We start from the raw sequence: 25259 nt of genomic DNA, 5'->3' as shown, positions 1-25259 counted from the left end.
GCCCTCCTCCAGCGCTCCATAGTCACTCTGTCCTTCCCTCCTGCTCTCTTCCTGACGTTAGCAGAGGGCTGGGACTCGCGAGAGGGGACTCACGGACCTCTAGGACCTGTTAACTTGACAGACCCGCCCCTCTGTTCAAGCCCAACTCGGAGAACGGAGCGTCATCCTCGAGAGTAAAGAAAGCTCTTAGAGGTGTTGCTTTTTTTTCTTTTTCTTTTTCTTTTTTTGACAAACCTGTCTTAAATGTCAGTCCAATATCCACGGGGGCGAGCCACAGCAGGTAATTAAAAGCAATTAGCTGTCCCCCTGCCGGGAAGTTTACCTTTCTCTCTCTTCCTCTTCCGTCCTTCCTCGTCGCGTGAAAGCGGTGGAAGTGCTTTGCTCTCCAAGCACAGTGTGCGCCGCCGAGCTGGCACAGGAATGAGGGATGGACTGAGCGGGGATTCACTCTCCTCCTCCCGCCGCCGCGGTGGCCGCGGGCGCAGGGGTGCATTGTGGAGGGAGAACGCGCCGCGGCGATTGGAGCTTCGGCCCCAGGAGCTAACGACGGGAGCTGTCCGGGGTGCTGACCGTCCCGCCCGCCGTCCGCCCAGGGCGCTCTCCTGCACCGGACCCCGCCAAGTCCGGCCTTCTTCCCGTCCTCCGTCTGCCTGTCTTTCTCTCTTAACCTAGGGGCGTAGCGGCTGGAGGAAATCATGGTGTTCGCTCCAGGTACACCGCACCTTGCTTTTTCACCAGGTATCTAGTAGGGAAGCGGGGTAGAGGACGGAGAGGAGAGGGAGAAAAGGCCTCTTTACCTTACGGCCCATCTGCGCGTTTTGGAGTTAACTGTCTGTGCTCAGGGGCCAGGGGAGTGCCTCGGCGGGTCGCCTTCGTCCCTCTCGCCAGTCCCGCCCCATCTGTCCTCTAACAAATCTCCAGCCCTTCCTCGCCCTCGTCCCGCCGCTCCTCTTCCCACCTAGCTCCTCCACACCCACCCGAGCTCAGGCGCCTTAAGAACTGGGACTTTCGCCAGCAGCACCGGCACCTACACGGGCGAGAGAGTGGAGAGGTGGGACGGAGAGTAATGGGCTTCCGGCTACTTGCGTGGGAATCTCCTTCACTGCTACTTCCCCCTTCGCAGAATTGGCAAAGTGACCCAGGTCCTCCTGGCCTCCGGAGGAGAAGGAGGCGAAGTGGGTGAAGCCAAGGGGAGTAGGACGAAGGGCAGAGGAGCGATACTCCTTTAGAAATTAGACCTGAAACTCCGACCGGAGGCTGCAGCACAGAGGCAGCTACTGCGGCGCTGCTGGAGGTTGCAGGGTCTTTTTGGAGCAGGCGGTGAAGGACCTTGGTCCCTTTGCTGCTCTCCGTGGCTAATAGTTGGCGAAGAGTCAGATTTGTCTGCGGTTGACCGGCTTGCCGGCGTGGGCGTGCGTGTGCATTTGAGTCCGCCCCACTGGAGCAAGTGAGGCCAGGCTAAGCGAGGAAGCGGGGAAAAGCGTGGTCATTGTGAACGTCCGACGCTATCTCTAGGGGTAGATCCAAAGTATTTCTCTCTCACACATTTTAGGGTCTGATTTCTTTAAAGACGGCCGTGGAAAACAGGGAGTGGGGAAGCCTGGAGGGGCCTAAAACTCTCTAGCTTTGTACCGGGGGTCTTTAACTTGAAAGACTGGTATGCATTTGCTGTGGTCATGGGCTTCCGATGGCTGGGGAGAAAAGGCATAATGCATTTTTTTAAGGGAAGAATTGAGTCTTTTCTTCAGAAAATTCAATTAGCAAAACTTGAGAAGAGGAAGTCAGTCCCCTCCCCTTCCCCCTCAGAGTGCTAGCTGGGAAGGGAGGGATGAGGTTCTGGCTTTACCACAGGCAGTGGTTCTTAGAGGAACGCCTTAAAGGAATGCCCAGGAGCTCTTCCCATGCCCATCCTAAATAACTCAAGGGAGGAAATTGTTCCATATAGTGAAGGACATTCAATCAACACTGGAACAAGGAAGCTGGAAAACAGCTCTTTGCTGTATTTATACAGCACTTAACACTTTACAAAGCAGTTTCATGGTGCTATCTCATTTGATCTCCTAATTACCCTGAGAGGTAAGGAATACTACTCTACCTACTCTACCATCCCCAGGGAGGCTGGTTCCAGATAATCTTGCTAGTCTCAAACGGAGTTTTCTGACCTCACAATCTGTCTTTTTCTCCCACAATCTTTCTTCCCGACAAAATATCTCACTGGCTCCACGGGTAGATGATTTTTGGTCCAAGGTCAGCTGTAGCCAGAGACTCAGCATATCCTTTCCAAGGAGGGGAAGGACATGGTGTTGTCCAAGAGTTAGGGTTGTTGGATGATGTTAACTAGGCATTTTTCTAAAAGCAAGATCGTGAGTGATGGCTAGTGTAATGAACAGTGGGGAATTTCTGGAGTGGACTGGCTTGGTTTAAAGAGCCCACCATTTGGACAGAACTTTATTTTGCCAGTTTGCTTTCAAGTTTTGTATTAATGTTTTGTTCTGTGTGGAAAGTAGAAGTTATTCGTAACTGTCAGAGATGGCATAAATTGAGCTGGATAGGATAGACACAAAAACCTCTGGGGAAACATTGTTTGTTTGTTTGTTTTGTATCACTTCTTCAATTTTGGGGTTCTCTTGAAAAATCATAAGCATTTGGGACAATAAGAACAGGGTGCTAAAAATATCAACTTACCTTCTCATTTATGGATCATTTGTTTTCTAATTCATTTAGTGATGTGTATTATTCTGAAAGAAAAGCAGAACAATGAATTGCTTTTGAACTCCGCCAGATTTTCAGCACTGCAACCTCATTTCTTGCCTATTGCTTTTCTAAATCTCTATAATAATCTGGGAATCCAGATATTTTGTACTAAAGAAAATACACTCCCACCCCTTTTTTCCAAGCTAACCTAACACTCAGAAAGGGAAGAAACAGGGTCATATGCTAAGATCACTCCAAAATTATTAAAAGCGTGTTATGTAAGCCAAGATGAATGTAACAATAAATTAACAAGGAGCTATTCATAAAATTGGGTCAGTGGGTACTGTGCCCTTCAAAGCACATTGTAGCTTTTTTGGATTTTAGCACAGGAGGGCAAGAACCCTGAGGTATAGTTCTGAACTTGCCTCAGCTGACTTGTCTGCCTTTGAATGATTCTCCTGGCTCTTTACCTTGAAGGCAAAGGTGAAAAGTGACAGATATTTGTAGAACAAGTTCTAGTCCAGAAGTACAATGGAATGAGGGAGAACTAGAATGAGACTTTATTAACCCTATTTAGGATTCAGTTTTATATGCCATAAAATATTGTTATATTTTCTTGTTTCAGTTAGTCTATAGATTGTAAAGAGTACAGCTTAAGTTGAACAGGGTATTTGGGTTGTTTTTCAGTTTGCATGGGGCAGACAGTTCAATTCTATTTTATCCTCTTTCTCTTATTATTAATAGACTATAATTTAGGAGGGTTTTAATTTTGTGCATGCCAGTTTTCAAACCCCTTAAAGGTAAGGGACATGACTACTAATTTTTTAAGGATTTAATTACTTGAAGCCCATCACTTATTTATGCTTCCCTCTAAAGGAAATATACAAAATTATTAACAGTTAAATGAGGTATAAAGTATACATATACATTTCTCTGTAAGTACCATATATACCTAAATAGAAGTTGAGCTAGGCTACATGACTTAGGCTAAAGACCAAAATGAGGCCTCTTGCTTCCTTTTCCTAAATTGCTTTATTGCTCCTCTCCCATCCCCATAAACTGAAGGTAGAAAATTTCAAGAGCAATATGAGAAAGCTAAGAAGCATACTACCAAGGCCAAAGGAAAGGGGATGACAAAACCAATATGGAGAAATATATTTGTCCCATAATACTAAACTGATCCAGGTTATTTAGGCTGTGGCTATAGCAATATTTTACATTCGGGAGGAAAAACATTTATGGGAGAAGTTCTGTACTTCTAATACAGTGTTCTTCGTTTTGTGGGGAAATATCAAGGAATTATTACTAATTTGTAGACAAAGTCAAAGAGGAACAAGAAACAAAGACCACTGACCATTGGTATTAAATGCGACGAAGTACACAAGGGAATGTTAGGATATTTCTTGGCCTAATTCCAGGAAGAGAAAGAGGGTATGTTCACAAATTCAAATGCCTTTTCAGTGCCATGGTTTCACCCAAAGAATTCCAGACTCTGAAAAATCAGGTTTCTTATCCTAAATTCCTTCTTCCTTGAGGAACAGCTAATAAGAAACAGAGGGTGAGGCAGAAAGTGAGGGCAGAAGTTACCTTATCCCCGGGCCATTCCCCACTTTCTTTCATGATTAGTATATAATTCAGGGATTAGTCTACCTTTCTTGTGAATAAGCCTAATATATACTTGAATTGCTTTGATTGCCTTCAAGTCATGTGAATTGCCAACATAAAAATATTTATTTTATTGCATAAAAAGTAGGCAAGGTTTGATAACAAGGATTTCATGGAGGAGTAAAAATGGTATAATTGTAAGCAAAAAGACAGCCAGTCTCTTGCCATCTAAGCTCCATCTGAAAAATATTTGGCACCAATATTTCTAGAAAGAACTTCCAAAGACATGTAAGAAAATATTTATTGCAAGGTATTTATAACTTTTATTAATTTATATAAACCTCTTAACAAATTCCTGACACATTGATAAATAAATAAATTATATATCTGACTGTCTTAACTGTGAGGCTTACAATCTGCCAACACAATAAATTCTTTTCTGTTAGCATAGTCTTTCAACTTCTATTTATGTATTATTTTAAAAATTTACATACAGTAAAATTGGCTTTTTTGGCATAGAGTTATATGAGTTTCAATATATGTATAGATTCATGTAATGACCACATAACAGTTTCATTGCACCTAGTTTTTTCTTGTGCTACCCCTTTGTAGTCAAATCATTCCCCCTTCCCCCTCACCTGGCCTACCTCTGGTGACCACTGATCTCTTTTCTCTCCCCATGGATTTGCCTTCTCAGACTCTTGTATAAATGAAATCATACCAAGTTTTAGACCACTGGGACTGCTTCAACAAAATACCGTAGACAGAATGGCTTATAAATGGCAGAAATTTATTTCTCACAGTTTCAGAGGCTGGAAGTCCAAGTCCAAGATGCTGGCAGATTCGGTGTGTGGAGAAGGCCCACTTTCTCATAGACAGCGCCTTCTGTAACCCCAGTACTTTGGGAGGCAAGGCAGGAGAATTGTTTGAGGCCAGAGGTTGAGACCAGCCTAGAAAATTTAGAACATAGTGAGACCTTGTCTCTACCAAAAAAAAGAAAGAAAGAAAGAGAAGAAAAATTGGCTGTATGTGGTTGTACATGCCTGTAGTTCCAGCTACTAGGGAGAATGAAGTGGAGGAACCTTTTTGAGCTACGATTGAGCCACTGCACTCCAGACTGGAAGATAGAACAAGATCCTGTTTCTAAAAACAAACAAAAACAAAATCTAATTGACTATATTTATGAGCATCCATTTTAAAACCCTTTAGTCTGTTGAACTCATCCATATGTATATCCTTTCATTAAGACCACACTGTCTTTGTCACTATAGTTTTACACATTTGGAGCATGCCTAATCCAAAAATCTGAAATCCCAAATACTCCAAATCTGAAACTTTTTGAGCACTGACATAATGCCACAGATAGAAAACTCCACACATACTTAACATAGATTTTGTTTCATGTACAAAATTATTTAAAATATCATTTAAAGTTACTTTGTATGTGTATAAGATGTATATGAAATATATGTGTATAAGAAATATATGTGTATAGGCTATAGGCATAAGATAGATATGTATGAAATGTGAATGAATTTTGTATTTAGACATGAGTCCCATTCACAAGATAGCTCATTATGTATGTGGAAAGATTCCAAAATCTGAAAAAAATCCAAAATCTAAAACACTTCTTGCTCTGAGCATTTGGATAAGCAATACTCAACCTGCAGTAAGTCTTAAAACCAAATAGTGTCAATCCTCCAACTTTTCTTTTTTTTCAACATTGTTTTGGCTACTGTAGTTCCTTTACCTTTTCATCTAAATTTTAGAGTCAAGTTGCCTATATCTACATAAAATCCTGCCTAAATTTAGATGGAATTTCCTGAAATCTATGGATCAGTGTATGGAGAATGAAATTCTTGATTACGTTGAGCCCCAATTCATAAACAGATATGTCTCTTAATTTATTTAGCTCTTCTTTATTTCATCAGAATTTTGTAGCTTTCAGCATATAGATCTTGCATATTTTGCTATATTATACCTAAGTGTATCTTTTGGGGGGTGCTATTGTACATGTAATTTAAAAACAATTTGATTTCCGTACATTCATTGCTAGTATAAAGGTATGGTTCAGTTGCTCATGTTGACCTTTTCTGTGTTCTTGCTTTGCTGTCTTATTAGTTGTAAGAGATAAGTTGTAGATTCCTTAGGATTTTTAAATGTAGGCAGGTACTTTGAAAAAAGTTTTATTTCTTCTTTTCTAATTTTATGCCTTTTTGTACAGACTAGTGCTTCTACTACACTATTAAATAGGAGTAATAAGAAGACATTCTTGCCTTGTTTACAGTCTTAGGGGAAAGCAAATTGACTATATTTGTCTTTCACCATTAAGCATTATATTAGCTATAGTTTTGTTTGTTGTAGACACTTTTTATTAGGTTAGAGAAGTTTCCTTCTATTCCTAGTTTGCCGAGAGATTTTGTCATCAGTAGATGTTGAATATTTTCAAATGTTCCCTCATCACCAATTTACATATTGAAATCCTTACCTCCAATGTGATGGTAATTTCAATAGGGCCTTTGGAAGATAATTAGGGGTAAATGAGGTCATGGGGGTGGAACTCTCACAAATGGGACTAGTAACTCTATAGGAAGAGACATGAGAGATATTATCTCTTTCTCCACTGTGTGGGAATACAGGAAGAAGGCATTCATATGCAAATTAGGAAGCAAGCCACACACCAGGAACTGAATTGGCTGGCACCTTGATCTTGGACTTCCTAGTTTCTAGAACTATGTAAAATAAATATCTAAAGTTTAAGCTATCCAGTCTATGGCATTTTTGTTATAGTAGCACAGACTGGGCTACTATTCGAAAATGATGTGAATTTTTCAATTTTTTCTGCTCATATAAGACAGATTGTATAATTTCTTCTTTAAATGTTTCCTTCACCAGTAAAACCATCTGGTTATAGAGTTTTGTTCATAGGGAGGTCATTAACCACAAATTCAATTTCTTTAATAGATATAGGACTATTTTGTTTATCTTGAGTGAACTTCAGTAGCTTTTTAGTAAATTGGCCTGTTTCATTTAATTTGTTGAATTTTCATGAATACAGTTGTTTGTAATGTTTTCTTATTTTCTACTTAATGTACGTGGGTTCTATAGTAATAGCCCCTGCTATGATTTGAATGTCTCCTCCAAAACTCATGTTGAAATTTAGTTGCCATTATAACAATATTAAGAAGTGGACCTTTAAGAAGTGATTAGGTCATGAGGATTCTCCGCTCGAGTGGAGTAATTCGTTATTGCAGAAGTGAGCTGCTGACAAAGGGATGATTGCAGCCCCATTACTCCCTCTGTCTCACATGCTTACTTTTGCCTTCCACCATGGGGTAACCCTTGCCAAATGTAAGCACCATACTCATGGGACTTCCTGGCATCCAGAATTGTGAGCCTAATAAACTTCTTTTCTGTATAAATCACTAAGTCTGTTGGATTTTGTTATGGCAACACAAGATGAACTAAGACAGAAAATTGATACTGAGAAGTCGGACTGTTGCTATAATAAATACCTGAAAATTTGGAAGCAACCTTGGAACTGAGTAATGAGTAGGAGCTTGGAGAATTTGGAGGAGCAGACTAGAAAAGTCTGTATTGCTGTGAACAGAGCATTAAAGGTGATTCTTGTGGGGGCTCAGAAAAAAAAAGAGAGAGTTGTAGGAAAAGTCTGAAATTTCTGAGAAATTATTTAAGTGGTTGTGACCAGAATGTTGGTAGAAATATGGATGATGAAGGATAAGGCTTCAGATGAAAATGAAGAACAAGGGGTTGAAAATTGGAGTAAAGGCTATCCTTGTTACAAAGTAGCAAGGACATTGACTGAATTGTGTCCATGCCTGAGGGCTTTACAGAATGCAGAGTTTAAGAGTGATGAATTAGGATATCTGGCATGGTTACTTTTAATGGCATGCAGTTAGATGTAAGAGGAAAGGAATGACTTAAAGACAGAATTTATAATTAAAAGGGAAGCAGAGCAGAAAAATTTGAAAAATTAAGACCCTGGCTATATAAAGAGTGAAAAAGTGTGTTTGTTAGAGAATGCTGAGGGCAGAATGCTGTGGCCAAGTCATCATTTGCTAAGGAGATTACAATGGATAGAAGGAAGCCAGGTGCTGTTCATAAAGACAATGGGAGAAAGATTATGAAGGCATTTCAAAGATCTTCCAGGTTGCCCCTCTTATCCCTGGCTCAGAGCTTTAAGACAGCAGAATGGTTTTGGGGGATGGCGATGAGGTGCCCTCCAAAGGCTTGCTACCCAGAGTTGTCTTGGGTCTCTGCTCCCTGCATTTCAGCATAGCTCTCCTTGGCTGCTCCAGCCATGGCCCAAATGGGCTCAGGTGTAGCTCTACCTGCTGCTCTAAAAGGTACAAGTTGTAAGCCTTGGTGGCATCTACACGATGCTTATTCTGCGAGTGCTGGAATACAAAAGCTGTGAAGGCATGCCTTTTTCCACCTAGATTTCAAACAAAGTCATAATTGTAAGGTCAGCCGAGAGAGAAAGGACAAGAGAGAGAGAAGACCCAAGTTCAGGCAAGCCTTTATTAACCTGCTGGCTGCCCTCTTAATAGTCAGAGGAGCAGTTCTGAGCTTACAAAATGAGGGGTTGATATTGGGGAGGGGAGTTTGGGGGAGTTCTTGGGTATGGCCACATCCCAGGGTTGTTTGCTGGTTAATTTTGTCATGCATCAACTTGCCACGTTTATGGTAGAATTTACAGGAGGCTGTGGGTGAAGTTTGTTTATGCTTCCCATGACATCCCCCTGTGCAGTGCTGATGGCTTGTAATTAGGGTTTGCTTATTGCAGCAAGGCCTGATAGGTAGAGTCTGCTGGCTTCGCTGTGGCACCTAGATAAGAGCTTAGAAATGTAAAAGGGCTCAGTGGGGAGAGTAGGTGGCACAGAGAAGAGGTGCAGAGCATAATGGGGAGGGGTGGGCAGCACGGAGAGGTTTGGGGGAAGTGTCAGCAGTACCAAGAAGCTTTGTTGGGGTGGTTCGTCCCTAACAATAATCAGCCTTGGTGCCCAGGAAGAAACTTGCCTATGGGTGGAGCTACCACAGAATTCTTCAGTAGGGCAATGCCAAGTGGATCCATAGAAGTGAGGCCACCCCTGAGGCCACAGAACTGCAGAGTTACCAGCATAAAATGCCAGCCTGGGAAAGATGCAAGCAAAATACTTCGGCCCAAGAGAGCTGAAGCATGAACTGAGCCCACCAAAGCCACGAAGGAAAGGTTGTCCAAAGCCTTGAGGTCCAACTCTTGTCCCAGGGTACCTAGGATTCAGGACATTGAGTCAAAGAATATCATTCTTCAGCTTTAACATTCAATGTTGTGTTCTGTTGGGTTTTGGACTTACATGGGGGTCAGTTACCCCTTTTTTTCTGGCCTATTTCTCCCTTTTGGAATGGGAGTGCCTATCCTATGCATGTCCCACCATTGTATTTTAGGAGTAGGTAACTTATTTTGATTTCAGTTTCACAGCTAAAGGGAATTTGCCTCAGGGTAAATCACACCATGCATCTCAGCTATCTTTGATTTAGTTGAGACTCTGGACTTTGAACTTTTGAATTGATGCTGGAATAAGTTAAAACTTTCGGGACTATTGGGATAAAATGAATGTACTTTGCATTGTGAGAAGAACATGAGTTTTGAGGGGCTAGGGGTGGGATCCGGTAGTTTGGATGTCCCTCCAAAACTCATGTTTAAATTTAATTGCCATTGTAACAACTACATTAAGAGGCAGGACCTTTAACAGGTAATTAAGTTGTGAGGTTTCTGTCCTCATCAATAGGTTAATGCCATTATTGTAGGAGTGGGTTAGTTATTGCAGGAGTGGGCTCCTGACAAAAGAATAAGCTTGGCTCCATCTCTCTCTGTCTCATATGCTTGCTTCTGCCTTCCGCCTTCCCACCATAGGATGATCCTCACCAGATGCCAGTACCATGCTTTTGGAGTTCCCAGCATCCGGAACCATAAACCAAATAATCTTATGTTTTTTCTAAATTACCAAGTCTGTAGATATTATGTTATAGCAGCAGAAAATGGACAAAGACATTTCCCTTTCATTCTGGATATTAGTAATTTGTGTCTTTTATTTGGTTTTGCTTGTCTGCTTGGCTACAGTTTTATTAGTTTTTAAAATCATTTCAAAGATACATCCTCTGGTTTCATTGATTTCTTTGTTTTTCCTGTTTTCAATTTTGTTGATTCCTGCTCTTTATTATTTCCTTTTTAATTCTTGCTTTGACTTTGTTTTGCTCTTGTTTTTCTTGACTTAAGATAAAACTTATATTGTTTATATTAGATCATTCTGTTTTCTAAAATAAACATTTAATGCTATAAATTTCCAGCTAAGCATTGCTTTAGAGTATTCTAAAAATTTTGATGTTGTATTTTCATTTTCATTCATTTCAAAATATTTTCTAATTTCCTTTGAAACCTCCTTATTGTCCTGTGGATTATTTAGAAGTGTATTTGTTTAGCCTACAATAATTTGGAAATTCTCTGGGCATATTTTTGTTATTGATTTCTAGTTTCATTCTATTATGATCGAATAATAGACTTGCAATTGTTTCAGTTGTTTTAAATTTGGTAAGGTATGTTTATAAGCCAGAATGCGGTCTGTCTTGGTGAATGTTTTACATGCCCTTTAAAACAATGTATATTTTACTCTTTCAGGTGGAATGCTCTATAAATGCCATTTTCATACAGTTAATTGAAGGTGTTGTTTACTTCTTTTATATCCTTACTGATGTTCAGCCTACTTGGCCTATTAATTACTAGGAGAGGAGCACTAATGCCTATAGAAAAAATTGAGGATTTTTCCATTCCTCATTTTTGTTTACCACTTTTAGCTTTATATATTTTGAAGCTCTCTCATTAGATGCATGTCCACTTGAGATTGTTATGTCTTCTTGGTGAATTGGCCATTTTATTGTTACCGAGTGTCCCTCTTTATTCCTAGTAACCTTATTCTGAAGGTTGTTTAGACTGATAATAAATCCAGTGCTTTTTTTCAACTTTTATTTTACGTTCAGGAGTACATGTTCAGGTTTGTTACACAGGTCAACTGCATTTCATGAGGCTTTGGTGTACAGATTATTTTGTCATCCGGGTAATAATCATAGTACTTGATAAGCAGTTTTTTATACTCTCCTCCTCCCACTCTCTACCCTCAAGTAGGCCCTGATGCATGTTGTTCCCTTCTTTGTGTCCATGTGGACTCAATGTTTAGCTCCCACTTATAACTGAGAACATGCAGTATTTGGTTTTCTGTTTCCGTGTTAGTTTGCTTATGATAGTGGTCTCCAGCTCCATCCATGCATCTATGGAGTTCCAGCTCCTACAGCTCCAGCTGCATCCATATTGCTGCACAGGACATGATGACATTCTTTTTTATGGCTGTGTAGTATTCCATGGTGTATATATACCATATTTTGTTTATCTAGTCTACTGTTGATGGACATTTAGGTTGATTCCATGTCTTAGCTACTGTGAATAGTGCTGTAATAAACATACACCTGCATGATTTATGGTAGAATGATTTATATTTCTTTGGGTATATAGCCATCAATAAGATTGCTGGGTCGAACGGTAATTCTGTTTTAAGTTCTTTAAGAAATCACCAAACTACTTTCCACAATGACTGAACTAATTTACACTCCTACCAGGAGTGTATGAGCATTCCCTTTTCTCTGAAACTTCACCAACAACTGCTATTTTTGTCTTTTTAAGAATAGTCACTCTGATTGTTGTGACATGGTATCTCATTGCTGTTTTAATTTTCATTTCTCTAGTGATTAGTGATGTTGAGCATTTTTTAATATGTTTATTGGCTACATGATGTCTTCTTCTGAAAATTGTCTGTTCATGTCCTTTGCCCACTTTTTAATGGGGTTGTTTATATTTTGCTTGTGAATTTGTTTCAGTTCGTTGTAGATTCTGGATATTCGACCTTTATTGGATCCATAGTTCGTAAGTATTTTTCTCCCATTCTGTAGTTGTCTGTTTACTACGTTGATAGATTCTTTTGCTTGTGTAGAAGCTCTTTAGTTTAATTAGGTCCTACTTGTCAGTTTTTGTTTTTTTTTTGCAATTGCTTTTGGCATCTTTTTCATGAAATCTTTGCCAGGGCCTATGTCCTGAATGGTATTTTCTAGGTTATTTTCCAGGATTTTTATAGTTTTAAGTTTTACATGTAAGTCTTTCATCCATTTTGAGTTGATTTTTTATATAACACAAGGAAAGAGTCTAGTTTCAGTCTTCCACATATGACTAGCCAACTATCACAGCATCATTTATTGAATAGGAAGTACTTTCTCACTGCTTGTTCTTGTCAACTTTGTTGAAGATCAGGTGGTGGTGCTGGGTGTGCAGTGATATTTCCGGGCTCTCTCTTCTATTCCATTGGTCTATGTGTCTGTTTTGGTATCAGTATCATGCTGCTTTGATTACGGCAGCCTTGTATAGTTTGAAGTTGAGTAATGTGATGCCTCCTGCTTTGTTCTGTTTGCTGAGGATTACCTTGGCTATTCAGGACCATTTTTTGGTTCCATATGAGTTTTAAAATAGTTTTTTCTAATTCTGTGAAGAATGTCGTTGGTAGTTTGATAGGAGTAGCATTGAATCTATAAATTGCTTTGGGCAATATGGCCATTTTAACAATATTGGTTCTTCCTATTCTTGAGCATGGAATGTTTTTCCATTTGTTTGTATCACCTTTGATTTCTTTGAGCAGTGTTTATGATTCTTTATTGTAGAGATGTTTTACCTCCCTGGCTAGGTGTATTCCAAGGTATCTTATTCTTTTTTTGTGTCTATTGTGAATGAGATTGCATTCTCAATTTGGCTCTCAACTTCGAGGTTATTACTGTATAGAGATGCTGCTGGTTTTCATACATGGATTTTATATCCTGAACTTTGCTGAAGTTGTTTATCAGAACTAGAAGCGTTTGGGCAGAGACTATGGAATTTTATAGGGATAGAATCATATTGTCCGCAAACAGAGAGAGTATGACTTACTTTCCTCCTATTTGATGTCTTTTATTTCTTTCTCTTGCCTGACTATTCTGGCTAGGACTTCTAGTACTATGTTGACTAGGAGCAGCTTTCTTTTGTTTAGTGTTTGAATGATATTGTGGATCCTCATTATTTGTGAATATCATATTTGCAAATTCGCCTACCCCCTAAAATTTATTTGTAACCCCCAAATCAGTGCAGCACTTTTGCTGTTATTGTGGGACATGGGCAGAGTGGCAAAAAAATTGAGCCACCTAACAGATTCCCAGCTAAGGTTGAACACTCTCTCTTCGTTCCAGCTCTGATACTATGAACAAATGTTCTTATATGTTCTATTAGTGCCATGTGTTTCATATTTTTGTGCTTTTTGTTAGCGGTTTCACTGTTTAAAATGACTCTTGAATGTGGTGCTGAAGTGCTCTATAGTGTTTCCAAGCACAAGAAGGTTGTGATGTGTCTTATGGAGAAAATACGTGTGTTGGGTCAGCTTGATTCAGTCGTGAGTTATAGTACTATTGGTTGTGAAATCAATGTTAATGAATCAACAGCATATGTTAAGTAAGGTATCTTTAAACAGAAACACACATTAAACAAGGTTGTGTATTTACTGCTCAATTGCAAAAAATGTGATAGAGGCTCACAGGAAACTAACCCTGTATTTTTCCTAAGAACAATGGTTTCATATGATCTAATTAAGTGTTTGCAGTAACTTTATAGGAAATAACTACTGTGAATAACAGGAATCAACATTGTAGCATTTTCCTTTGTTTTTACTTTTAAACTACCTTTTGCATTATATTCGACACCGGGTTTTTTTTTTTTTTTAATCTTGCTTTTTAAATCAACTGCATAGAGTTTTAAAGGTGATTTAAGTTGGCTACTGACTGCCTACATGTCTTTCTTCTCTAATTACTATATTCTTTGATTTCCCATTACCATTTAAAATTGAATTATATTTCATCATTTGAAAATTTTTGTTGTTACAGTTTCAGAAATTTTAGAAAGCATAACTAACCAAATTAAAAGACAAAAATCACTCACAGTATCATTCAACTAATCATTATTGATATGTTGAATATAATTTCCTATCCTTTGTCTGTATGAATATATCTTTCTCTTTTTGTAACAAAAATCTTATCCTGACGTGCATATTATTTTTTGATGTGACTATTTACCCAGTGGACTCTTATCATTTTTTCATGTCACTTAGTTGTCTTTCATATATCATTTTTTAAAAAGACATAGAGCAAAAGGTGCCATTATTTATATTTTTCCTTTCAGATGATAAAAATGAAGCTCTAAATGCCTGACCTATTTTAGGTTGCAGAACCAGGATTTGAAAGTTGGGCCACTTTTTTTATTCTGTATACAACACAGTTATTAAATAGGAGGCAACAAACAATTTGCATAATAGAGTTAGGGACAAAAAAAATATGTGCACTAGATAAAACTGGTCTCTTTAGGAAGAGTCTTCTGTATGTCCAGCACCTTTTCTTCAATGTTAGAGGATATAAGATGCTCTTCTCTCCTGCAGAGAAATGGACTCTGTCCTTGCACAGTTTCTAGGTTCTTCACGTACTCCTGGATGCTGCTGTCAGGGATGGAGAGTGAAAGAATAGACAGCCAGGACTGCCAAAACTTGTCTGGAAGATTAAGAAGACCTAATAAATTCACACCATGCCTTGCAGTTTTCAAAGCATTTATATTAACTAAGTGCCACATGCATGAGCTTTCTTAAGGTGAAAATCAGTGAAATTTGGCTAATTATAGTCTCTCCTTCTCCATAAAACTGATCAGAATATTTCAGTTATTCCATAGCAATTCAAATATGAAGCAAAGTTGGTTGTTGCAGAAGCTTGGGTTTGGGGACAGATAGGTCAAGGTTCAAACAACTAATTTCTGTCACTTTCACATTTAGTGGCATTGGGTAAATTATCCAAGCTTGCTGATATGCCTATTTGAAAAATGAAGATGATAATATCTGTTTTACAGAGTGGTAGTGAAAATAAAGATGAAATACCTAGCCCACAGTAGGCTCAATGGAAGCTATTACTGATGTTATTGTTGTTTTAAAGAGGAATGACTAATAATGTACATTTTACATACATTTGCATGTGGACGATCTCAACATTGGACCATCAGCTGGGAGCTAAACAGTTGATTCTTTCTGTGGAAAGAGACTGATTTACTGGATCACAATGTTACCTGTGCAGGCATTAAAACTTTAAAGCAAAATGCTACAGAAGCTAGGCTGATGATAAAGCAGATGTCTGAGTGCATCCTGAGATGAATAAGTTATGAATCATGGAAAGTTGCTGTTTAAAGGCTAGCAGCTGCATGCTTGAAAGCAGATGGCCATCTTGCTGATCTGAATAATTTTGATCTCGTCTATATTTAAGAGCTGAATACGTTTAGGTATGAGGATGAACATGTAAGTACACTTGGTGGCTCTGAATGATGATTTTCTGGTGAGGGTATAGTGCATTTTTTTTTAAATACTTAACTACTTAGGTAGGGTCAATTTGTATTGTGAGGTATTAAGACCTACATTACTATCCTGTGGTCTTATGTCAGAGCCAGACACATATATTCTTGGATACTATTCTTTGACCATTATCTTTGGTCTTGAATGTTCTTAGGAAGAAACCACAAACCTTGTTGGTGAAACAACTGTGCAGTCACGAGCTAGGCATTAGGAGAGGGTTGGAGTTTTCTTCAAAAGCACTGACTTGCCACGTGACTTTGAGTAAGTTAGTATAACTGCTGTGCTCTTTTAAAATCTTGTTCCACATCGTCATCCTCAGCATCCTTGGAGGTTTAGCATCTTACGCTCACGAATGACCTTTGCTGGGCAAATGAGATGAATGTAAGAAAAGGCAAGGGGGCTAACATTTGTAGAAGACCTACTCTGTGCCACGTGTATCACATGCACTTTTCAGCAAGGAACATCTTTATACAAGTAAATGCCAAACTAGAACTGTCTTTCTTTAACCTGTGACTAAAATGCTGTTCCATATTCCAAATAGTCACAGCTGATGGATTTGCTGCAATGAGCAGACCAAAGTAAAATCACTTCTCTCAATTCCTTTAAAAAACTTTATTTCTTTTATTTTCTTTTTAAGATGAGGTCTTACTTTGTCACCCAGGCTGGAGTGCAGTGGTGCAATCACAGCTTACTGTAGCCTCAACCTCCTAGTCTCAATCAGTCCTCTTACTTCAGTCTCCTGAGTAGGAGGGACTACAGCTACGTGCCACCATGGCTAGCTAAATTTTACTTTTTTTTTTTTTTTTTTTAAGAAATGGGGTTTCACTCAGTGACCAGACTGGTCTTGACATCCTGGGCTCAAGGGATCCTCCCACCTCACCTTCCCAAATTGTTGCTATTATAGGCATGAGACACCGTACCTGGCTGTGTTTTTTTTTTTTTTCTTTTTTTCAAACTTAGAGGAGTGTTGCTGTGGCAATCAAGAAATACAATGAAATTATGACTGTAATATCTCTATTATGGACAAGTATGATGAGTTTGTTTGGCATTTAGACAGGAGGGCTCTATGGAAACCACATCTTGTGTTGCCTGAAAGTTGTTGTTAATTTTTATCTCCATGCAATTTATTTCTAACATTCTTGTGCACTTATTCCTGCCTTCCCATTTTATTTTTGCATTTTGGGGGGAATAAAAAATGAAATTATGTGTTTATTGCCATACCATAGATGAGATTTTAATCACTCTCCAACCAGGGAATTTTGAATAAAGTTCCCTACAGCCTTAATTGCAATCTGACTCATGCTTCAGAGTAGATTATTTCACCACCTACCCGATCAGGTCATGCTATACAAGTTAATAATTAATAGTTATTTTACTCTAAAAATAACTTACATCAAGAAGGACAACATGTAAATCTTCTCTTATCTTGCCATTCTTTGTTGTGCCTATAGGACAGTGCTAGTTGAGTGGAGCTATTGGCCATCAGTAGAAAGAACCGGTATGACCACCCCTCCATGTACCTGCCTTAGACAGGGGCAGGTCTCTCCCCATGAATCTCTCAGTCACATGCACCTGGCCTGGGAAAAGAGAAAACAGCAGCCTTGGTGGGAATGGAGCTAAAGGTATCAGTTAAGGCCATAAATAGGTGGGCAGTATGGAGGATAAACACTTCTTATAATTTGATTCATTTATTTCACAAGCATTCGCTGCCTATCTTCTGTGAACTGTGTACTCTGCTAGGTAGTGGGCAGGACTTTAATATAAGTAAGGACACTAAAGTGTCAGAGTGCTGTGACTGAAGGGCAGAGAGCACAGCCGGTTGGAGAGGGAGATGGGTCAATTCTTTTGGGAAGAAAGTGATTGTCTTGCTCTGGGTCTGAGTCCTCCTAGGAAACCTGCACTGGGGGTGGCTAAAGCTGTGCTCCAGTAAAGAAACCCTCTTCAACCGATAGTCCCTTAGCACCACTGGGCCAAGCATGGGGCTCCATTTTTGAGTGCTGGAGTGTGGGATGGGGACAGAGAAGCTACTGAGGGTGAAAGAGAGTCCTTTTGTCATGTACCTTATAAAGAAATGGTCTTTAGTGCCTTTAAACAAGAAAGATGTCCTCGAGAGGAAGGAGCCTATTAAAGAAATGAAAAGAGACTTTCTAAGGGGAGCAGATGTATTTGATCTGGGTCCTAACTTGAGCCCATGAAGTTTATCTTCTACTTGACGTTATCTTCTTTTAATGACCACTGCCACCACCAGAACAGGATGAAGGTGTGCCAGGCTCCTGATTTCTCAAAGAACTAAAACTAGAACTACCATTAGTTCTAGCAATCCCACTACTGGGTATCTACCTAAAGGAAAATAAATCATTATAACAAAAAGATACCTGCATTCATATGTTTATTGCAGCACTATTCACAATAGCAAATATATGGAATCAACCTAAGTATCCATCAACAGATGATTGCATAAAGAAAATATGGTATACACATATATATATACACATATGTATACTCAACCATAAACATGAATGAAATCATGTCTTTTGCGGCAACATGAATGGAACTAGAGGCCATTATCAAGTTAAACAACTCAGAAACAGAAAGTCAAATACCACATGTTCTCACTTACAGATCAGAGCTAAATAATGTGTATGCATGGACACAAGGAGTGACGTAATAGATATTGGAGACTCACAAGGGTGGGAAGGCAGGAAGTGGGTGCAGGATAAGAAATTACTTAACGGGTACAATGTACTATTCAGGTGATGGCTACACTCGAAGCCCAAACGTCACCACTAATCAATATATTCATGTAACAAAATTGCACTCTTATCCCCTTAGTCTATTAAAAAGATGGTGCTTTGAGCATGGTTAGACATGTTTTTTCCTTAGTGTCTCTAAGTATAGCTGAGGTTGACTTTTATTAAACACGAAGGGAAAACCCAAAGAAAATTGGCATACCAATACCTTTAAAGGGTTAGGATTTTTATCTGATCGCAAATATATTTTACTTCTTAGTTCCTGTTCCAGCTCACCCCATTGCCATCTGTGCTTTGGCTCAGGGATTATCAGTGCTGGGTGCACCTGGGAAGCTCTGGGACGCACCCAGGCTGGTCAAATAAAAATCTCTAGGAGAGTGTTCTAAGCATAAGGATTTTTAAAAGCTCTCCAGGCAGTTGATTGTGTGGTTGGGTTGAGAAGTTCGGATCTAACTTCTTAAGGACAGGCACAACAGGCAGGTGACTTACCTGATTATTCTCCATCTCCTTGTGCATCTCCTCTTGGCACATACAAGTGCTCTGTACATGTGGTATAAATGAATGAGCAAACGATCATCTTTCTTTTTATCTCATAGTTTTCCCATTAAGTATAAACCAAGAGAAGATTCTAACTCTGCTGCTCACACAGGGGTCTTTCCCCTCAAGCCTAGCCCTGGTTTGAAGAACACACCTTTCTGGTCATTGGCAGCTCTGCAGGATTGTCACTCTTTAGATACTGAGAGTGATCTTGTCCCACTTCCTTTTTTTTTTTTTTTTTTTTGAGGTGGGGTCTTGCTATGTTGCCCAAGCTGATATTGAACTCCTGGGCTCAAGGAATCCTCCTGCTTCAGCCTCCAGAATATTACAGGCTCCAGCCACCATCCATGCCCGGGTTGACCCACTTCTTCATGGTGAAATCTCAATAATTCACTTACCATAGCATGCATATCAATAAGCAGGAGGGTCTGTCTGTCCTTAGGCAGATAAGTCCTACCATGGTTAGGCTAGGGGATGATGTACAGTTCTCCAAAACACAGGACAGAAAGCAGGAGCATGCAACCACCCAGAGCAACACCAACCTGGATGTGCACTGAGGACTTTAGGAACAGTCTTTCTTGCCTGGCTGTTTGCTTGCAGACGTGACTCTTAGATGGATAAAGAGTCACAGTTCAGGAAGGAATAAGACAGGGCCCATAACATTTGTGCTCAGGAATTCCTCAGGCAGTGTTGACACTATGTCTTCTCCAAGGAAGTTCTAAGCAGCTTTTGCTGTTCCTTCAGACAATCATCCAGGTCAAATGGAGAAATAGGGGCAGTGTTCTTAGTGCCACATTTCAGAAAGGCATGCTACTGCAAATTTCAAACAGAGGAAATTATTGAGGTAAGTATATTATCAAATTAGGTTCAAGGCTTCTATTTTTGTTATATGACAACTTAGAAGCAATTTATAAATGGAAAATAAAAACAGCATTTTTATTATTTATAGAGTATTTATATAGTGCATGAGTCTGAAAATAAATATTTAATGTTATTTAATGTGTTAAGTATCTTACTTTGTTTAGAGGGTTCTGGGACTGAATTGCCTAAATGTCAAACTTCTATAAAAGGTAATTATAGATATAGGTATACATGTGTGTATATATATGGAAAAGAGAAAACACATAGGTAAAATGTCTTCATCTCTTAAAAAATAAGGTCAGTATACAGGAATCATGGCATAGGAAAACATTGCTTGACTTAAAATCAGAAACTTGGTTTTAATACAAGGTTTTTCTACTTACCTGCTATTTGATTTAAGGACAGTTACTTAGTCTTTCTGAATCTCAGTTTACTTAATTATAGAATAGTAATAATAATTTCTTCCTTATCATATAGGGTTATAATAATGATTTAAAGAGAAACATTATAAAATCTGCTTAGTAGACTATACATCACACATAAATTTGAGTTAAAATTTGCATTTAAGATTTTTAACTTTAATTGAAGGCTCACCTTGCATAAATCTATAAGAGAATTCATGATATCCTTAGGTGTTTTAACGAGCATTCTTACCGAGCCCACTGCTACCACTGAGCTGGCCGAGGTTGTGATTCCACTGGTTACTGGCCTTTGGGAACTGCTGTATTTCATTGCATCCCGAGACCTACACACCCTGAAGCCACAGTGGGTGTCTGAGTTCAACTATATGTACCCTTGGAAGTACATGAAGACTTTCCAAGCCGTATATAGGTGCAGGTAGAATTTTAAGGGAATTAGTTTTTCTTAGAATTAGAATTTCTTAGAATTAGAATTAGTTATTATCGTGTTTTTTCTTAAAGTTGCTTGAGAAACACATACAGTTTTTACTATCTGGCCATTATTTTTCATAACTGCTCTTTTCTCTTTTTATGAAAGAAAGAGATGTGTCTCATCTTTTTCTAATCTTACATTGTCTTGACAGAAAGACACCAAACACTGGGAGGCACCAAACATTCAGGAAATGATCTTAAATTTTGGCATCTTATCATAGAACTTGAATCCTACGGTGTCCACAGGATTTTAAACACTTGGCTTCCATAACACTTTTTCATTTGAAGTTCTGTCGGTCTTTATTTACAAGTCTTTTCTTTTCTTTTCTTTTCTTTTTTTGAGACAGGGTCCCACTCTGTCACTCAGACTGGAGTGTAGTGTCCCGATCTCAGCTCACTGCAATCTCCACCTCCCAGGCTCAAGCGATTCTCCTGCCTCAGCCTCCTGATTAGCTAGAATTACAGGCATGTACCACTACCGCCCGGCTAGTTTTTGCACTTTTAGTAGAGATGGGGTTTCACCATGTTGGCCAGGTTGGTCTTGAACTCCTGACCTCAAATGATCCACCTGCCTCGGCCTCCCAAAGTTCTGGGATTATATGCATGAGCCACCGTGCCCAACCTATTTACCAGTCTTTATTTGTCAGTTTGGTAAAGACTGTTTAGGGCAGTGGTTCTCAACCAGAGGTGATTTTGTTCCTCTCTTGCTTCCCCAGGGGACATTTGGCAATGTCTGGAGACATTTTCCCTTGTCATGACTAAGGAGTACTACTGGCAGGGCCAACTACATAATTTGCAGGGTCCATTGCAAAATGGAAATGTGGGGCCATTGTTCAAAAAGCAGGACAAAATGTCATTAAATGCACTAAAATGTAAAGTTTTTCTTACTTCTGTTAATCTCTCTGCATCCTCTTATCACGGTGTTTTGAATTTGCTGTTTCGTGTTTAACTAATTTTTTAAAAAACTCTATAATTTAAAGCTATGAGCTTGAATTTTATCATTCATTTTAATACTGTGCAATGCTAGTTTCAAATATAAATTAAACTCATATGCTGAATCAATAAAATTATACAAGTTGACTTTTATAGCTTGTACATGATTATGTATTTCTTACCAGAACAGTGGAAATGCTGCATAAACGTACTGAACTGTTTTTATTTTACTTCCTAATATGCACATGTTCTACCAACATGCTCTACCTTTGGCTTATTAATGAGTTAGGAAGGGCTGAAAGGAAAAGGAACTAAGCGCTTCTCTGTCTTTCCCTTGCCTTCTATGTCACTGTTTTCAGTGTAAATTGTTGGCCAATATAGGGAAGTGACAAGAGCAAGAAAGAACACGATAGGGTCCCTTGGTTGTTTATGTTTCCTAGGATGCCATGATCTCTTTATGTGTTCTAAGCAAGATATAGTTCTAATAGAAAGCATGGCCTTCCACTTACCCACAACTCAGTTGTCGATGCCCTGTGCTTACCTTCTACTAACTTTGAGGCTTTAAGTCTCACTGAACTCACGTGCGTCATGAGCCACCGTAATTCTGTGCTTGTGGGGCATTGCTAAGGCATTATGGGTATACAAACGGGGAGGCAAGGAATGACAAATTGTACACATCTCTCTACAGGTGGGGTTCCATTGTTCCATTGAATTTCACTTACAAAATGCAGGGCTTATGAAGATAAGATCATTAAGAATTTTAAGACAGCAATGGCAGAGCATTAAACCAAGCACAGAGTGTGAGGTCCTGTGTGGCTACACTGGCTGCCTACCCATGAAGCTGGCCCTGGGTATTGGTATCTAGTCAAAGGAGGCTAGGGATGCTGCTAAACCTCTTACAGCACACAGGACAGTCCCTCAAATCAATGACCACCCTGGAAAGGTTAGTATTCTGTCTCTGCAGGGCATCTGAGGACTGCACATGAGGCCAGTTTCCTCTTCTTCAGTAGAGTTGTTCCTGTGGTGGAGTCTGCTCTGTTCTACAAATGTGACGGTCACTCCATCTGAGACAGTTGCTTTCTGTCTTTTTTTTTTTTTTTGACAGAATCTCCCTCTGTTGCTCAGGCTGGAGTGGAGTAGCGTAGTCTCAGCTTACTGCAAACTTCACCTCCAGGATTTAAGTGATTCTCGCGCCTCAGCCTCCCAGGTAGCTGGGACGATAGGGGCATACCGCCACGCTAGGCTAATTTTTGTATTTTTAGTAGACATAGAGTTTTGCCATGTTGGCCAGGTTGGTCTCGAACTCCTGGCCTCAAGTTATCCACCTACGGCAGCCTCCCAAAGTTCTGGGATTACAGGGCTTTCTGCTCTTTGAGAGGCTGTTTACTTTGCAAAGTCAGGCCCATTCGGTGCTTTACATAAGTGGGCAATTTTGCTTATCACTCTTTGCCATCAATTTGTTGATAAGACCAGACAAGGTGGCCTAGCTTTCTAAGGTGGCCCTTGACTGCTCCTAGCTGAGGTAAGTGGTCCTCACAGTCCCTTAGGCACTATTCCCTTGAAAGGGAATTCTGTGAGCACTGCCTCTTCCACAGCACAGGACTTAGGGAGATGCAGCCCTCAAGAGCTTGGACCTCCCTAGGCAATGGTCGTCAGGATTGTTATCACCAGCCTGGATCATATCCAACATCAAGTCCACAGCATGATTGCAACTTCCCTGCAAGTTTGAAAGTCTTATAAAAGAATGTTCATGGAAGAAAAGCTAGCATAGGAGAAAAGCTGGCATAGGAAACCCAGGGCAGGGAGCAAAGAGCAGGTATGGAATGAATCCAAGGGGAGAGCTCTGGGGCAAGGGCTCAGAGCATCTTACTTAGATTTTTGTTGTCACAAGCCAGAAAGAGTGCTGGAGCGGGTGAGCAAAGATCCCAGCCAGCCCGGAGTTAATTTTCGACCCGCTTTTGGGGCTTCAAATTCCATTTCTCGGTCTCTAATCGCGCACAGCAGATGGCCGAGGGAGGATCATGCCAAAGATGGCTCAGAGACAAGCACTTCCATAGCACTTAATGCTACAGGTGCTATCAATGCAATAGAGTGTTTACAGATCACCAGCCCCACTGCACTTCTGCACTCCTAGAGGTCAAGATGATTCCTTGAACATCATCTCCAAATTCTCAGCACTGAAACAGCTTGGTTCATATTAATTATTCATTAGGTAACCATTATGTGCCGCACCTAGGCTAGTGCTAAACAGAGCGGACCCCTGCCCTTTGAGGCGCTGAATGTATTTAGGCACAGAACCAAGAAAAGCAACACCCCACCAGTTGTCTTGACTGTATTTTTTCCTCCAAAGGAAAGCACATTATTTTATTCCAACTAGAATATAACAAAACTCAACCCCTGATTTCTGTTTTGGCTCCCGATAGAGCTGCCAGCTGTCTTTGTTGGGCTTTCAAGTCACTGATGGCTGTTCTTCTTTTTGGACATGGGGAAAGTGTCAGTTTCTTGAATCAATGATTTGGAAAAAAATTACAGGAATTTGGACGGTTATAAGATGTAACACACACACAAAAACACCAATAGTGGCCCATGATTTGGTGTTTTTAAAGTTTTGTTTAATTCTACAAAAAGCTTTCAGCAATTGTGTTCAGTTAGTCCTGAGGAAATCTGCATATATTATGTAGCTGTGCGATGGTCAGTAAAAGCAAGTTATCTCCTGAGAAAGGATCTGAGCATTTTCATGGCCATTAGTAATTAGTACCATTTATTAAGTCCTTTATTTTGCACATTACAATATCAGCTTGTGGGATTGCAATGATTCAATAATTTTTAACCAACTGTGAAACGAAATATTTCCCATGTATTGTAACTGAAACAATGTTTAAATAGGACTTTTAACCAAATCATTTATCTTGCTTCAAAGTATCTAATTATGCTGCAGACTTTAAGACAAAAGCTATGTGATTTGGATTCCACACCTATTTTCTTCCATAATAATTCTTTTCTTCACTGGCAGAATGGTAATATTAAGTCTTAAGATGTTCCTTAGAGGGGGTTTTATAAATATGGTATAAATTAATTGAGTTAGGCTCCTTAGAAATTGCTTCCCCCAGCAGTAAAATTTCAAATTTTTTTATATTTTTAATAAATATAAATAGAAGAGACCAAGAAACAAGTCATTTTCTGATACAGAACTTTATTCCTCCCTAAAATATGTTGTTAGCAATCATTTAGCCTTTGGTAACGTAATTTCTTAGAGACAAACACACATAGCTACGTAAAAATTATGTAAAAATATATTTTAAGTCATTTGATAAGATGCACATTGCAATGTCACAAGAAATCAATATGACTAATTATCAAAGATGAATCATTCTTTAAAAATTTTTTTAAAATTTTTAATTTTTGTGAGTACATAGCAGATGCATTTATTTATGGGGTACATGAGATATTTTGATACCAGCACACAATGGGTAATAATCACATCA

General features: G+C 39.4%; 1 protein-coding gene across 1 annotated transcript in view; it reads left to right on the top strand.

Annotated features, from left to right (window-relative positions):
• Window positions 1-489: 489 nt before the first annotated feature.
• AKAIN1 (A-kinase anchor inhibitor 1) overlaps window positions 490-25259 on the top strand; it is a 56449-nt gene continuing 31679 nt past the window's right edge. Inside the window, exon 1 of the mRNA XM_033178243.1 lies at window positions 490-711. Within this exon, the coding sequence (XP_033034134.1) occupies window positions 696-711 (16 nt within the window). The 5' untranslated portion in view covers window positions 490-695. The remainder of the gene's footprint in view (window positions 712-25259) is intronic.

Source organism: Trachypithecus francoisi, unplaced genomic scaffold (genome assembly GCF_009764315.1).
Source record: "Trachypithecus francoisi isolate TF-2019V2 unplaced genomic scaffold, Tfra_2.0 Lachesis_group19, whole genome shotgun sequence".
NCBI lineage: Eukaryota > Metazoa > Chordata > Mammalia > Primates > Cercopithecidae > Trachypithecus > Trachypithecus francoisi.
This window is presented reverse-complemented; position numbering and strand designations above follow the sequence as displayed.